The 14973-nt window shown below is 36.7% G+C and overlaps 1 protein-coding gene across 3 annotated transcripts in view; it reads left to right on the forward strand.

The window, feature by feature from the left end:
* The window catches only part of Qser1 (glutamine and serine rich 1), a 75679-nt gene that overhangs the window by 29070 nt on the left and 31636 nt on the right, over positions 1-14973 (forward strand). For all 3 annotated transcript variants that reach the window (XM_076847015.1, XM_076847016.1, XM_076847017.1), the window contains exons 2-4: positions 7-119; positions 471-632; positions 3720-7412. In XM_076847015.1, the coding sequence (XP_076703130.1) occupies positions 7-119; positions 471-632; positions 3720-7412 (3968 nt within the window). The remainder of the gene's footprint in view (positions 1-6; positions 120-470; positions 633-3719; positions 7413-14973) is intronic.

Genomic DNA, 14973 nt, shown 5'->3' on the forward strand with positions numbered 1-14973 from the left:
CTCTAGTTTAAGTTATGAAGAAGGACATCCCTCAGAGTCTGAAACAGATCTCCTTCAGAGACAGACATTTGTAGCCTCTCATCAGATTCCTGGATATGCCTCCACACCTCAACCAACTGGTAACAGTTCTATTGTGAAATATACTATGAATCTGTATACATTTAGTAAATAAGAAAAAAATCAATTTTCATCTTTTAGGTTATAAATATAATGTGTAAAGGAAATATCAGGGGAAATGTTAAAATGAAAATGACATTAAAAGCTTTGTAATTAATAGATTGAGACATCTTTTATGCATCTCTAGGGATTTTAAGTTATGAATGTGCTTGGTCAAATTAATACTTGCTTTCTATTTGAAAGTAAAACAGTTTAGGATTATTTTACCTCAATTTTCAGAAATAGAGTAGGGAAATAATTTTATTTAAAGTATTTATTTTTACCTTGAGATATATTTTATCCTTCATTTGTAGGTCTTTCGGGAATGTTTGATACTAGCGTGAATAGTGCCAGCACTAACACTAAGGAATCTTCCGTGATGAATTTTCTCTCTACTGCTGAGTCCCGAACTGCTCAGGCTGCTTCTTCAGGAACTACTCTTTTACCACAATTCAGGGCTCCATCCTGGCAGACAGGTGATTCTTTTTTGAAGTCCTCTAAAAATTACTGGTCAAAAATACACTTCTTGGGGCTGGGGTTGTGGCTCAGTGGTAGCACACATGCCTGGCATGCATGAGGCACTGGCTTCGATTCTCAGCACCATATACAAATAAATAAAATAAAGGTCCATCAACAACTTAAAAAATATATATACTTCTGTGGCCCTATCATTATGGTAGTGTGCTTGAGAGTGAATTCCAAAGGCTTTAAAACCTGGAATTTTTTTCTTTCTTTTTTTTTAAAATAATTTTAAGGTAGATAAAATTCAAGAATTTGTAAACAGAAATTCAGTTTTAGCACTCTGAAAACTAGCAAGTTCATACTGAAGGGTTGGTAATCATTTTCTGGTTTTGTTTTGTTTTTTTTTTTTAAGGATTCATGGGACTAACTTTAAAAAAAAAAAAAAACTTCCATTTTATTACTTAATTTATTTTTATGTGGTGCTGAGGATTGACTCTAGTGCCTCACACATGCTAGGCAAGCACTCTACCACGGAGCCACAACCCCAGGCCAGGGTTGGTAATCATTAAAGATAAACTCAGATGTAAAGTTTGTATTTGGCAGTTTAAATACTTGTTCGTTTGGAAGGAGCAAAAATTAAATTTCAATTATTTTAATGTCTTCTGGCTGGGTATGTATTGCAGTAAAATAATAATCTTATGACCATTTCATTTTTAGTATTCTATAAAATTATCCTTGATCAAAGAGATCAAATCATCACTTAATAAAAACACTACAAGTTTGCGAGTAGGGTTGTAGCTTAGTGTTAAGATCACTTGCTTAGCATGCTTGAAGCCCTGGGCTCAATCCCAGCACCTTAAAAAAAATTCAAAAGCATTACAGTTGATATTATGTTATACTCATTTCCTTCCCTCCTCATTTCCTCCCTTCTGCTCTCCCTCTTCCTCTCTTTCTCCTTCCTTCTTTCATTTCTTCTTTTTTGATAGTGGGGTTTAAATCCAGGGGCGCTTTATTACTGTGTTTTCTTTTGAGGCAGGGTCTTACTAGGTTGCTAAGGGTCTTAAGTAAGTTTCCCAGGCTGGCCTCCAATTTGAGTTCCTCCTGCCTTAGCTTCCCGAGTCACTAGAATTACAGGCATGTGTCATTGTGCTCAGCTTATTATACTCATTTTTAACAATAATTATAAGGCCCATATGAACTTTTTCTTTATTTGATTTTTAAATTTAAATTTTCAACATTTTAAAAATTACTGTATATTTTTATTTTTTGTAGAATGACATGAAATTTCTTGGGAGAGGCTATTTGTTTTAAAGAAGAAATGTCAGCATATTTAAGAGTTTTGTTTATTGTGTTGAGTGTTGAACTCAGTGCTGTGTCCATGAAAGGCAAGTGCTTTACCACTGAGCTATACCACCAACCCTGAGAAGATATTTTTAAGTAATAACTCATTCTGATATAAATCCCATTAATAGAGCTTCTTACCATGCCTAGCAACAATTTCCCCCTGCTTCTAAAGAGATCATTAATGATTAGTATAAGATAGAACAGTATTTTAAAACCATAGCTTCAGTTTTTCCTTCCAGAAATAATTTTCTTCCTTCCTTTCTTCCCTTTTTTGGGGGGAGAAAGTTGGTGGACAGGGATTGAAGCCCTGACCTCCCTGCTTTTTTCTTTATTTTTAATTTTATTTTGAGATAGGGTGTTGCTTAGTTGGCCAGGTAGTTTTTGATCCTCCTGCCTCAACTTTCTTAGTTCATGCCACATAGTTCCACTTTTTTTAGAGAGGAAGTAATAGCTTGGTATTTATTCTTTTTGACTATTTCTCTGTGTTAAAACATATATTTCTACCTAATCAATATTTATTGTTAGGATATGCCATAAGTTTTTTATGTGTTTTGGTTGTTTGTACTTATAACTGTAAGAACTATAGTACATAGCTTGTACAAATCTCTTTGTGTCTAGTTATTCCTATGAAATAATTTTCTAGAAGTGGAACTTTGGGATCAAAAGGGTATGTATATTAGGGCTAGGGTTGTAGCTCAGTGGTAGAGCACTTGCCTAGTATGTGTGAGGACAAAAGTTCTATCAGCAACTAAAAAAAAAGGAATTTAGAAAAAAAAAAAGTTGTAGGGGATGGGATTGTAGCTCAGCAGTAGTGCACTCGCCTAGCACGTACGACACACTGGGTTCAATCCTCAGTACCACATAAAAAAAATAAAATAAAGGTATTGTATCCAACTACAACTAAAACAAAATATTTTTTTTTAAAAAGTTGTATACTTTCGTTGTGTGTGGCTAGAATGCTGTCCAGCCTACTGACATAATTAATTTCTGATCAGTCTTGCATAATAATTATTCATTTATTGTTATTGGGAAGTCTGTTGTTATATAGGAAGTCAGCCTTGAAATGAGAGAGATTTTCAAAATGAATATATTTTGGTAAAAAAACCTTTTCGATGTTAACTTCACTATTATTTTTAGATTGATTTATCATGTTGGATATAGGCAGTTTACTGTTGATTTTCACTTTTACTGTTTTGTACATTTTACCTTATTGGTATTTTGCATTGGGAACTTAAGGTAAATTAATCACTATTGATTACATACATTTTTACTGGTTTCTTAATTTTTTTTTTTTTTTAGTTGTTGATAGATGTTTATTTCATTTATTTATATGCGGTGCTGAGAATCAAACCCAGTGCCTTACATGTGCCAGGCAAGTACGTTACCGCTGAGCCCCAGCCCCAGCCCCAGTTTTCTTAATTTTAATATGGCCATGTCCAACTGTATTCTGTTACAATAAAGATATGAATTACTGATACCTTTATAAAATTATTTTTGTTTTAAGAAAGAGAGCTACTTTGAAATATAATTTTCAATATTTACATAGAGAACTAACTTATGAGGCTTTTAACCTTACAGTACTTTTTAAAAAATATTTTATTTAGTTGTAAGTGGACCCAATACCTTTATTTTATTTATTTATGTGATGCTGAGGATCAAACCCAGGTCCTCACATGTGCTAGGCGAGTACTGTAACACTGAGCCACAACCCCAGCCCAACCTTAAAGTACTTTAATCTTTTTGCTTTCTCTTCATAGGTATGCATTCCTCAGCAGCAACTGAGCTGTTTGTTACTGGACCTTTGCCAACCACTGGAACTCTTCCACCATCTGCCCCTTCTGCTTATCAGCATCCTACCACCTTTAGCAATAGAAACTTTGCTACCACCTCACCTTTGGTGCTTCAGGATTCAACTTTTAACACTACATCAAATGGAATTTTAAATCCTCATGACCCTTTGCTACAAATTAAGACTTCCCAGGGAACTCTTCCAACTGCTTTGGCATTTGAGCGCCTGGGCAGTTCTGCATTAAGTAACAGCATACCACCTCAGTCTTCAACATATCGTTCAGCTCAAGAGTCTGCACCCCATCTTTTACAACCTCAATTTAGTTTGTTGCCTTCAGCACTTGGGGGAGCCCAGCAGACTCCTCAAGCCTACAGTTCAACCCTTTTCACTAATTCTACTGCTTCCATTGAAAGAGCTCTTCTTCGAGAATGTAGTGTTATTAAACACCATCAGCGGCCTTCAGGTACCCAGTCTATTCAGTCACAACTGACTGGTTCACAGCATTCCTTACATAGTTATCTATCAAATACAAGTGTAGTTAGCTTTCAGGAAACAACCAGGCAGTCATCCTTATCCTGTAGCCCAATTGGAGATTCTCCTCAGGTGAGCAATGGAGGATTGCAACCGAAGACCCCACAGGTTTCAGTGGAACTTGCTCAGTCTTACTCATCTGCAATTCCATCATCAGGGTATGCTGCTCCTACTACAAAAATAAACAGCTGTTCTACAAAACAACCACTAATATCAACTAAGATCCCCAAACCTCAAAGTATAATTCCTCCTGTGCAAACACTAACCTATGCCAAACCTTTACATAACCAGAGTTCTGTAATATCAGGTCAAGCACAGATTTATTCTACAGCACAGCTACCAAGCCTGTTATCAGTTAGTCAGTCCCAAAATTATGGTTTAGTACAGCCACACAATGTGCCATCTATTGTTCATTCACAGGTTTATAGGTCCAGCAAAGTGGAGAAATTGCCATCCTTGTATAAAACATTGACTTTTTCTGGGTCTTCTCGGCCTATAACTTCTGAAAGTCAGACACTCAGTTATTCATCCAATCAACAAGAAGTATTAACTTCAGTTACAAATGAGAATTACCCTGATCATACAAGAGATCTATCTTCAGTCAGTCAGTCTCAAAGTTATTCATCTAGTCACTCTCAGGGTTTATCACCAGTTAGCCAGACCCAGGTTAGTTATTCATCTCAATCACAAGTGTTGTCAGTTGTTAGTCCTTCAGAAAGCTATGCTTCAGGGCAGTCCCTGACATTGACAGCCCCTTCTCTTTCTTATTCTTCTGCCTCACGGGCTCAGAAATTGCCAGACTCTAGCTCAACCCAGAATTATATTTCCATGCATTCTTCTCAAAATGCTCAGACTCAAGATTCATCATCTTCCCAGTCCCAGAAGTTTTTGCCTGCAATCCAGTCATCATCTTTTGCATCCTCTACTCATTGTCAGACGTTACAGAATAATATACCTTCCCCAGATCCAAAGTCTTATGCTGAAAGAAAACTTGACTCAAATGTCTATACATCTTCAAAGCAAGAAGATGATTTTCCAATTCAAGAGTTACAGGCATTGCAGCCACAGTCGTCTTTAGAGACATCAACCCCAAGGCTATCTGATGGGGAAATCAATGCTCAAGAATCAACTTATAAAGTGTCAAAGGCAGATGACAGATATTCTCAGAGTGTGATCAGAAGTAATTCCCATCTTGAAGATCAAGTTGTTGGGATTACTCCACAAGGGTCAAAAAAAGAAGAAAACTTGGTTGGTTCAGTGACACAACTTAACCAACAAATTGGCCAAGCCAATAATGGAGCAACCCTTGATCTTAAGAAAACTGATTTAATGCAGACTCCACAAATAAGGTTAAATGCTAAAGACCTAAGCCAACAACATTCTCTTATACATAAGGTTCATGAAGCCAAGGTCCAGGAACAGCATGATCAAATAATTAATGCATCTCAGATTCAAATTCCAAATCATGCTTTAGGACATGGCCACCAGACATCTCTTCCTAATACACAGCTTCTTTTAGATTCTGCCTGTGATTTACAGATTCTTCAACAGTCAATACTACAGGCAGGTTTAGGACAAGTAAAGGCGTCTTTACAAGTTCAACGTGTCCAAAGTCCTCAACAAGTAGTGAATCCTTTCCTTCAATTGGATGGTCATATTATTCAGAGCAATGGTGATCATTCTCAACAGCAGATCCATCCTCAAAATCCTGAAATTATGAAAATGGACCTCTCTGAATCCTCAAAACCATTACAGCATCTTCCAACAAAGGGTCATTTCAGTGAAACAAATCAACATGATTCAAAGAACCAGTTTGTTTCTCTTGGATCAATATGTTTTCCAGAGGCAATGCTTCTCAGTGATGAAAGAAATATTTTATCAAATGTAGATGATATCTTAGCAGCTACAGCAGCAGCTTGTGGAGTTACACCTTCTGATTTTCCCAAGTCAACTTCAAATGAAAGCATGCAAGCTGTTGAAGGTGGTGATTCTAAATCTCATTTTCAGCCAGCATTAGATGTCAGACATGTGACCTCAGATTTTAACTCTATAACAGCTACAGTAGGAAAGCCACAGAATATAGATGATATTTCTTTAAATGGAAATCAGGTTACTGTAAACCTTTCATCCATACCTACCCTTCAGTCAAAAATGACTCTTGATCAACAGCATGTTGAAACACCTGGTCAAAATATACCAACTAAAGTAACTTCGGCAGTAGTAGGATCAAGTCATGAAGTCCAGGAACAAAACTCTGGCCCATTCAAGAAACAGTCTACTACCAGTAATGAATCTGAAGAAGACAGTGAAGTTCCCATTGATAATACATTAAATAATAACAGAAACCAAGAGTTTGTTTCTAGTAGTAGAAGCATAAGTGGAGAAAGTGCTACATCCGAGAGTGAATTTACTTTAGGTGCTGATGATAGTAATGTGTCAATGAACCCCACTAGAAGTGCACTTGCACTGTTGGCCATGGCCCAACCTGGGGATGCAATCAGTGTCAAGATTGAAGAAGAAAACCAAGATCTAATACATTTTAACCTTCCAAAGAAAAAAGCTAAAGGAAAAGGACAAATTAAAGATGAAGACAACAATAATCAGAAACATCTGAAAAGACCTTCCCAAGGCAAACGCCAGAATCCCATGGGAACAGATATATATTTACCCTATACTCCTCCTTCCTCAGAAAGCTGCCATGATGGTTATCAGCATCAAGAAAAAATGAGACAGAAGATCAAAGAAGTAGAGGAAAAACAACCAGAAGTCAAAACAGGATTTATTGCTTCTTTCTTAGATTTTCTGAAATCTGGACCCAAGCAACAGTTTTCTACTCTTGCTGTCCGAATGCCTAACAGAACCAGACGACCAGGAACCCAGATTGTTCGTACGTTTTGTCCCCCACCACTTCCAAAAACTTCATCTACAACACCCACACCTTTAGTGTCTGAAACTGGAGGCAATAATAGTCCATCAGAAAAAGCTGGCAACAAACTTAAAAACTTGGAGCATTTATCTTCATTTTCTTCTGATGAAGAAGATCCAGCTGTATGCAGTCATGATGTTTATAAAAACATCTCTACTCCCTTAACTGCTTTGGATGCAGATTCTGATAAAAAGAAGAAAACAGGTAAAGTTTTAAATAATTCACAGTTAAGACTTTACTATTATTTTTCTAGCTATAACCTACCATTTACTTGTTTTATTTTGTTTTGTTTTTAGCTTAAAGCACGTTTGCAAAATAAATTTTCAGAACATAATGCCTAAACATTTAGCATTTGCCCTGCCTAGGAGAGTTTTTGTTTTAGGTTGAGTAGTTCTGATTTTCTTGGCTTTTTGTCACAGATAGCTTAACACACAGCATGCTATCTAGACTTCTAATCTGAGACATTTTAAGGTAGCTTTTGGATATGAGATATGGTATTGGGGGCCCTGTTGTGTAAACCTGGCATATTTTCTTGATATGTCAATTTTACCTGAAGATTGGCATTTTACTTTTAAATACGGTTGTGTGCAGCATGCACATTACTGATCTAATTAAAATAAAACTTTACAGTTTTCTACTAGCTTCAAATCATATATCAAATCTTTGGGTACGTGTTTCACTGTATTCTATGATTAATAGAGGAAGTGTTTTAAGAAGCACTGTCTTTCTGTAAATAATTGACAGGTAAGTATAAAAGTTACTATTTTAAGGAGGATTCCAAGAAAAAAATATTTATAACAGGAGTGGAGATATAGCTTAGTTGGTAGAGTGCTTGCCTTGCATGCACAAGGCCCTTGGTTTGATTCCCCAGCACCACCAAAAAAAAAAAAAAATTACTTATAATAATAATATAGTTATTAGATGTGCATCATTACTTCTAATATACAGATGATATGACTGAATAAATGAGAACATGGAATCTGAACCCAGATTTGTCTGCATTCCTGCTGAATTCTTTTATATAATCAGGGTTATGCTTTAAGACTTAATCTCTGTTTCATAATGTACTTCTCAACTTCCTTCCAGACTTGGGACCAGTTGTGACTGCTAGATTGATGTGAAACAGCTGATAATCCAAATAATCTATTAGCACAGGTGTTTGATAATACATACATTTCTAAAGAATTCTCATTTTATTAAACAAGGAAATTAGCATAATAGAAAGTCAGTTTTAGATTCAAAGAAATTACTATGGATATGGGCATCCTAGTAAACTTATAACTTCTTTCTCAATTCAGACTGCTTTGCCATTATTATTATATTTCCTTTTTTTTTTTTTTTTGTTTCTAGAACAAACCTTTAGTAGTCTCTGATCTAAAACATGAATCTAAAACTAGTTTCTTCCAGATGACCATGATTAAACTTTTAATTATAACCATCCCCATCAACTCAATCCTCACCATCAGGTCTCTCTTTACCATCTCTGTTGCTTCATCTACAAGAACTCAGCATTTCACTTGAGCTATTGCAACAGACTTCTAATTATGTATTTTTCACCAGTCTCTATATCAATCCATCCTCCACATTGTTGTCAGATTTATCTTTATAAAAAAGGAATTTTTTATTTGAGGATGTGAGGGCAATTTGGTTGTGACATTTGTCACACCATTGATTGCTAGATTTGATTTGAATGATCTGACTGGCCAAGTGAGTGTCCCCTTTCTACCTCACTGCTCTGTGTGCATCCCTCCTGAAGCTGTGCACTTGGTTGAATAGGACGACCTTCTCCTATAGAGGACTGTTCTTCAGTCAAGGGAATACAAGTAGCTGTACTCTCTTGCTAGAACCTCCAAATAAACTCTCAAAAAAGGAAAGTTAATTATTACTTATGCTTTGAAACATTCCTTTGCATTTCATAGGAAAATACAATGATGAGAGGTGACAGACAGGTTTTCCTTTTTCTGTGTCTTACTGTCTTGCTCTTCCAGAATCCTTCTTCTGTGATAACTGATTCTTATGTCTTGGATACAAGATCTTGGATATCTGAACCTCTTATACAATTGTGAACCTTTGAACATATTTTTACTTACACTATTCTTTTCTCCATTTTTCAATCCAGCAGATAATTCATTATAAATATGTGTTCCTTTAGGCCAGCAAAGGGTTATAGTTAAGAATTTCAGCTTTGGAGTTAAATCACCTGAGGTTTAAATTAATTCTATGTAACTTCAGACATATTCCTTATCTATAAAATGGGGACATTTCCTTATCTGTAAACAGCTGACTGTGTTAGTCAGCACTTTGTTGCTGTGACAAAATGCCTAAGAGAAAAACTTACAGGAGGAGAGATGTGTTTTGGTTTATGGTTTCAGTCCATGGTGAGCAGGCTTCATTGCTATGGCCTATGGTAAGGTAGAATAACCATCATGGTGGAACAGAGTTGCTCACCTCATGACACCCAGGAAGCAAAGAAGGAAAGGAAAAGAAGAAAAAGAGACAGACACACAGACACCAGGGATAAGATACAGTCTTCTAGAACGTGCCCCCAGTGACCTTCCTCCAATAGGGCGTGGCCTCCAGTGGTCTTCACTATCTCCCAATAGTCGGTTCAATTATGAAGCCATCAGTGGGTTAATCCATTCATGAGTTCATAGTTGTCATGATTCAATTACTTCCCTAAAGCCCTACCTTTGAATATTGCTGCATTGAGGATCAAACCTTTAATGCATAAGCCTTTGGGGGACATTCCAAATCTAAAATATAACAGATAACAATATACATTATGCCTCTGCTAGGGTTTTTGAGAAGATTCAGAGATGTAAAGCATTAGTACAGAAAAGGACACTTTTTTAGTTATCATACTATGTTCATCTTTGTCCTTGAAAGCCTGAAATATGGTAGATGCTTAATAAATGGCTGTTAAATGCATGAAGTTATTTAAAAGAAAAGTGAGGACTAGGGGTACGTAACTCCGTGATACAGTACATACTAAGCATGTGCAAATCCCTGAATTCAGTCTCCAGTACCAAAATAAAATTTAAAAAGTAGCAGCCAGGCAGGGTGGCTTACACTTCTCAAGTATCTGGAGGCAGGTGGCAGGAGGATCTCAAATTGGAGGCCAGCCTGGACAACTGTCTTGAAAGGAAAAAAAGGGGATAGGGGTGCAAGCCAGGGATAATAGAGTTTGCCTAACATGCTTGAGGCCCTGAGTTCAGTCCTCAGCTCTGCGGGGAAAAAGTGGAGTATGAGTTAAGTTATGTTGCTCGATTTCGCTCTTTTAAATTTTGTTGACTAGAATTCTGAATTTTGACAGTTTCAGTGAAGTCACAGAGTATTATGGGCCAGTGGAAGCAGAATATTAGAGGTTACAATTTCTAGTTACAATTAAGTGTATCATTCAGAGTAAATGATATATTTCTTCAAAGTGGAGTCCAACTAAATAGCATTCAGCTTGGACTTCCTGGAGGAGCTGTAGGAGTGCAGAGTAAACTGTTAAGGACATAGGTGACTGAAACCCCAGAGCTCAAGAACATAGTGAAACCAAAAATGTTGTTTCCTTTCAGTTTGTCTGTATCTCTGTGAATAAAATGCATTTGGCTGAAATGTGTTTTAAGCTTAAAAATGAAATGCAGGATTCCTTTGGTTTGTTTTTTATGGTTCTTGAAGTGTTTTTAAAAACTTTAGGTTTTACTTTTGTTTTGTTTAACTCCTTGCCTATGAAATTTGTTTGAGATTGTGGGATATTGTAAGGATTTAGCATTTTCCCCCAAAATGGATGTTAAATTATTTAAACACATTTATTGTCTAGTCCATTTCCCCCTATTTGTCTGAAAAAATCACTTTTGGTAACTAAATTCTCACACTTGGGGGTCTATTTTTGAACTTTATTATTTTTCCACTCATCTAGTTGTCTGTTCTCTCTTCAACAATATGTCAGTGCATTAAGTCCTCTGCAGTTACTTCTTTTTATGGTTCTTTTCACTGTTATTAGATTTTTCTAATCAAAGAACTTTAGAATCAGTATGTCAAATCCTATTAGGCATTTTGGAAGGATTGTGTTTTTTGTTGTTGTTATTATTTTTAAGATTTTTTAAAAAGATGCACACAATATTTATTTTTATGTGGTGCTTAGAATTGAACCCAGTGCCTCACATGTGCAAGGCAGGAGCTCTACCGCTGAGCCATAACCCCAGCCCTGGCAGGAGTTTTTTTTTAAAATTAATAGTTTTATAAGGAACTATTTTTGATCTTTGAGCAAGCTGTATAGAAACTGCAAGTGCTATTACATTGCCCTAGTATTTGGGCCATTCTACTCCTTAGGCTTTAAAGACTAGGGGGAGAGAACAGTGACAGATGTTTGAGACAGATTTAGGATCCAGTCAGAGTTCACTACTACATTTTATTGTTGTATCTCCTTAGTTTTATTTAGCCTATAGCACAGTCTGCTTCCCCACCTCCCACATTATTATTGTTATTATTATTTTTGGATCCAGGGAGTGTATTCTTCCACTGAGCTACATCTCCAGCCCTTTCTATTATTTGAGATAGGATTTGGGTAACTTGCTGAGGCTGGCCTCAAACTTGTGATCCTCCTGTCTCAGTCTCCTGGGTTGCTAGGATTATAGGTGTGCACCACTGCATCCGACTCCACACTGAATTATTGAAGAATCAAGAAGAGTTTTCTTGCTCAACCCAGTGACTCATGCCTGTAATCCCATCATCTTGGAAGGCTGAGGCACAAGGACTGCAAGTTTAAGGCCTTCATGGGCCACTTAGCAAGACCCTGTCTCCAAATTTAAAGATTTTTTTTTTAATATTTACTTCTAGTTATAGTTTGACATGATATCTTTATTTTATTTATTTATTTTTATGTGGTGCTGAGGATCGAACCCAGGGCCTTGCACATGCTAGGCAAATGTTCTACCGCTAAGCCACAATCCCAGCCCTTAGAGAATTTTTTTAAAGGGCTGGGGTTGTAGCTCAAAGGCATTAAGCTCCTGGGTTCAAGTAACACCCCCCTAGCCCCACCCAAATATACTACACATTCACAAGAAAAGTTTTCCTAAAGAATGTCTCACATTCTACATTTCTCTGATTATTTCCTCCTGTCATTTAACATTTTCCTTTGTCTTCTGAATTTCCTATAACTGAGAATTGGATATAGAAGTTTGGGTTTAGGATAAATGCTTCTGGCAACAACATTGGTAGTATTATCGTACCCTTCATAGTGTTAGTATCTGAGGTATATCATGTCAGGTTGGCGACATTCAGTTTCTACTTAAGGTATTTACTGTCAGATCTCTCTGTTGTAAAATATATTGTTTTCTTAGTATTCAATAGGAAGCAGTAGGGAATGTGGGCAATTTTTGTCACTTCTTAGATGTCTTTTCCCAATAATCTCTCATCCATTATTTTTTAAAATTAGTATTTGTTTTGTTAAATTAATTAGCTTCCCCCAACACTATTGCTGCGTATTGAACCCATGCCCTAATGCCTGATAGGCAAGTGCTAGAGCTACAAGCATTAATTGTAGTATTTTTTATACCTTTATTTATATTTATTTATTTTTATGTGGTGCTGAGTATCAAAACCAATGCCTCACACATGCTAGGCAAGCACTCTTCCACTGAGCCACAATCCCAGCCCCTAGTTTTAGTGTTGTTGTTTTTTTAAAATATTTTTAGTTGTGATGGACACAATACCTTTATTTATTTATTTATTTTTATGTGGTGCTGAGAATTGAGCCCAGTCCCTCATAAGTGCAAAACAAGCACACCACCACTGAACTAAACCTTAGCCCCTGTTTTAGTATTCTTAATAAGAACTTATCTCCCCACTTCTTTTCTCTTGTTTTTACATTTTACAAATATCACCATGGATACTGTATTTTTAAGTTTCCATACTGTAAAGTTTATGTACAATTCTGTGCATTTTGATAAACACATAGTTTTATAACAATCAACCCCCAACTTTTTTTATGTTGTGCCTTTTTAATCACTCCTACCCCCATCCTCAGACATTCATTGATTTATTCTTTCTCCATATTGTTTTCTCATATAAATGGAATCATACAGTATGTAGTCTTTATAATGTGGTTTCTTTGACATAGCATAAAGCAGGTATTTGAGGTTCATGTGGTAGGCAATCAGTCTACCACTGAGCAACACTCCTCAGTCTTTTTTATTTTTAGACAGGGTCTTGCAAGGTTGCTGAGGCTAGCTTCAAACTACTTCAGTCTCCTGAGTCACTGGGATTACAGGTGTGAAGCAGCACACCCAGCTGGTCTTTTTATTCTTAATATTTTGAGTTTTGAGAATTCTTTATATGTTTTGGAGTCTGGCTCATTTCTAGTTCTGTGTGATTTGTCCAGTACTGGGGATTGAACCCAGGGGTGTTCTACCACCAAAGTACATCCTCAGCCCTTTCTATATTATTTTGACACTACATTGCTTAGGCTGACACCAAACTTGGAATCCTCCTGAGTCACTGATATTACAGGAGTGTGCCATCATACTTGGCATTGTTAGCAAAAGTTTCAAGTTGTGATAAGCTCTAGTTTAACAATTTTTCTTTTTATAATTATGCTTTTTTTGTATCATAAGAATTCTTAGCCCATGGTCACAAAAATTTTTTCCTACAAGTTTTGCATTTTATATTTCAACAGGAAAATTTCATAGATTTTAGCTGTTAGTGCCTGTAGCAAAAGATAGGTTAACAAGAGAAAAACAAACTTATTAACAATTATTCCTCATGTTTGTTCCCCAAAAAAGCCTAGAGAAATCATTTCTGGAGGAGGTCCAAGGAATTCCCAGAAAGGAGGACCTGAACTCAGGATGAGTGAGATTCTTGACAGTGCAGAAAAGAATTTAAGAATGTGTCAGAGGGCTGGGGATGTGGCTCAAGCGGTAACGCGCTCGCCTGACATGCGTGCGGCCCGGGTTCAATTCTCAGTACCACATACAAACAGATGTTGTGCCCACCGATAACTAAAAAATAAATATTAAAATTTTCTCTCTCTACCTCTCTCTCTAAAAAAAAAAAAAAAAGAATGTGTCAGAGGCACAGACAAGAGAGGATTTAGAAAAGCAGAGATGCTTTCAAGGATGAATGTGCACCATCTCTGGATTAAGAAACAGCACTTTGGTCTGGTTAATATTTACTGAGGGACAGTAGTTAGGGACTGGACAGGTGGAGTCAGGGAGGAGTTAAGCAATTTTAAGCCAGTTTTTCTAGAGCTTGCATATTGCCCTCTTACCTTGCTACTTTGTGCAGGCGAGGAAGTGTGCTGGATTGCTTACAGGTTGCTTATTTGGCATTCCAACGGTTCAGGTGTATAGGCTTCATTCCAGTGGTTCTTGGGTGCTTCCCTTTCTCTGTATCCCCAAATTCCTATCTCAAAATGAGCAAATCTCTAGAATGGATCTCAAAAGAAAGCATTTAAACACAGGTTAAGTATCATCTTTCTCTGAATCAGTATGGAGAAAGGCCATATTAAAAAGAGATCTTATTAACAAAAAAGGGTCAGAAAAGCCCCTTTTAAACAAGTTTCTTATTTGTGAGACTTTTTCTGCGGTGTGTATGTATTGCTAGGGATTGAACCCAGGACCTTGTGCATGCAAGGCAAGCACTCTACCAGCTAAGCTATATCCCTAGCCCTTGTTCTGCAGATTTGAGTTTGTGCCTTTTCCATTGATTAAATATATCTGGTAACTTTGTCATCCTTTTTTTTTCCTGGTGCAGAGAAGGATACTTCCTTTCCATTTTG

The sequence above is a fragment of the Callospermophilus lateralis genome, chromosome 2 (genome assembly GCF_048772815.1).
Source record: "Callospermophilus lateralis isolate mCalLat2 chromosome 2, mCalLat2.hap1, whole genome shotgun sequence".
Classification (NCBI taxonomy): domain Eukaryota; kingdom Metazoa; phylum Chordata; class Mammalia; order Rodentia; family Sciuridae; genus Callospermophilus; species Callospermophilus lateralis.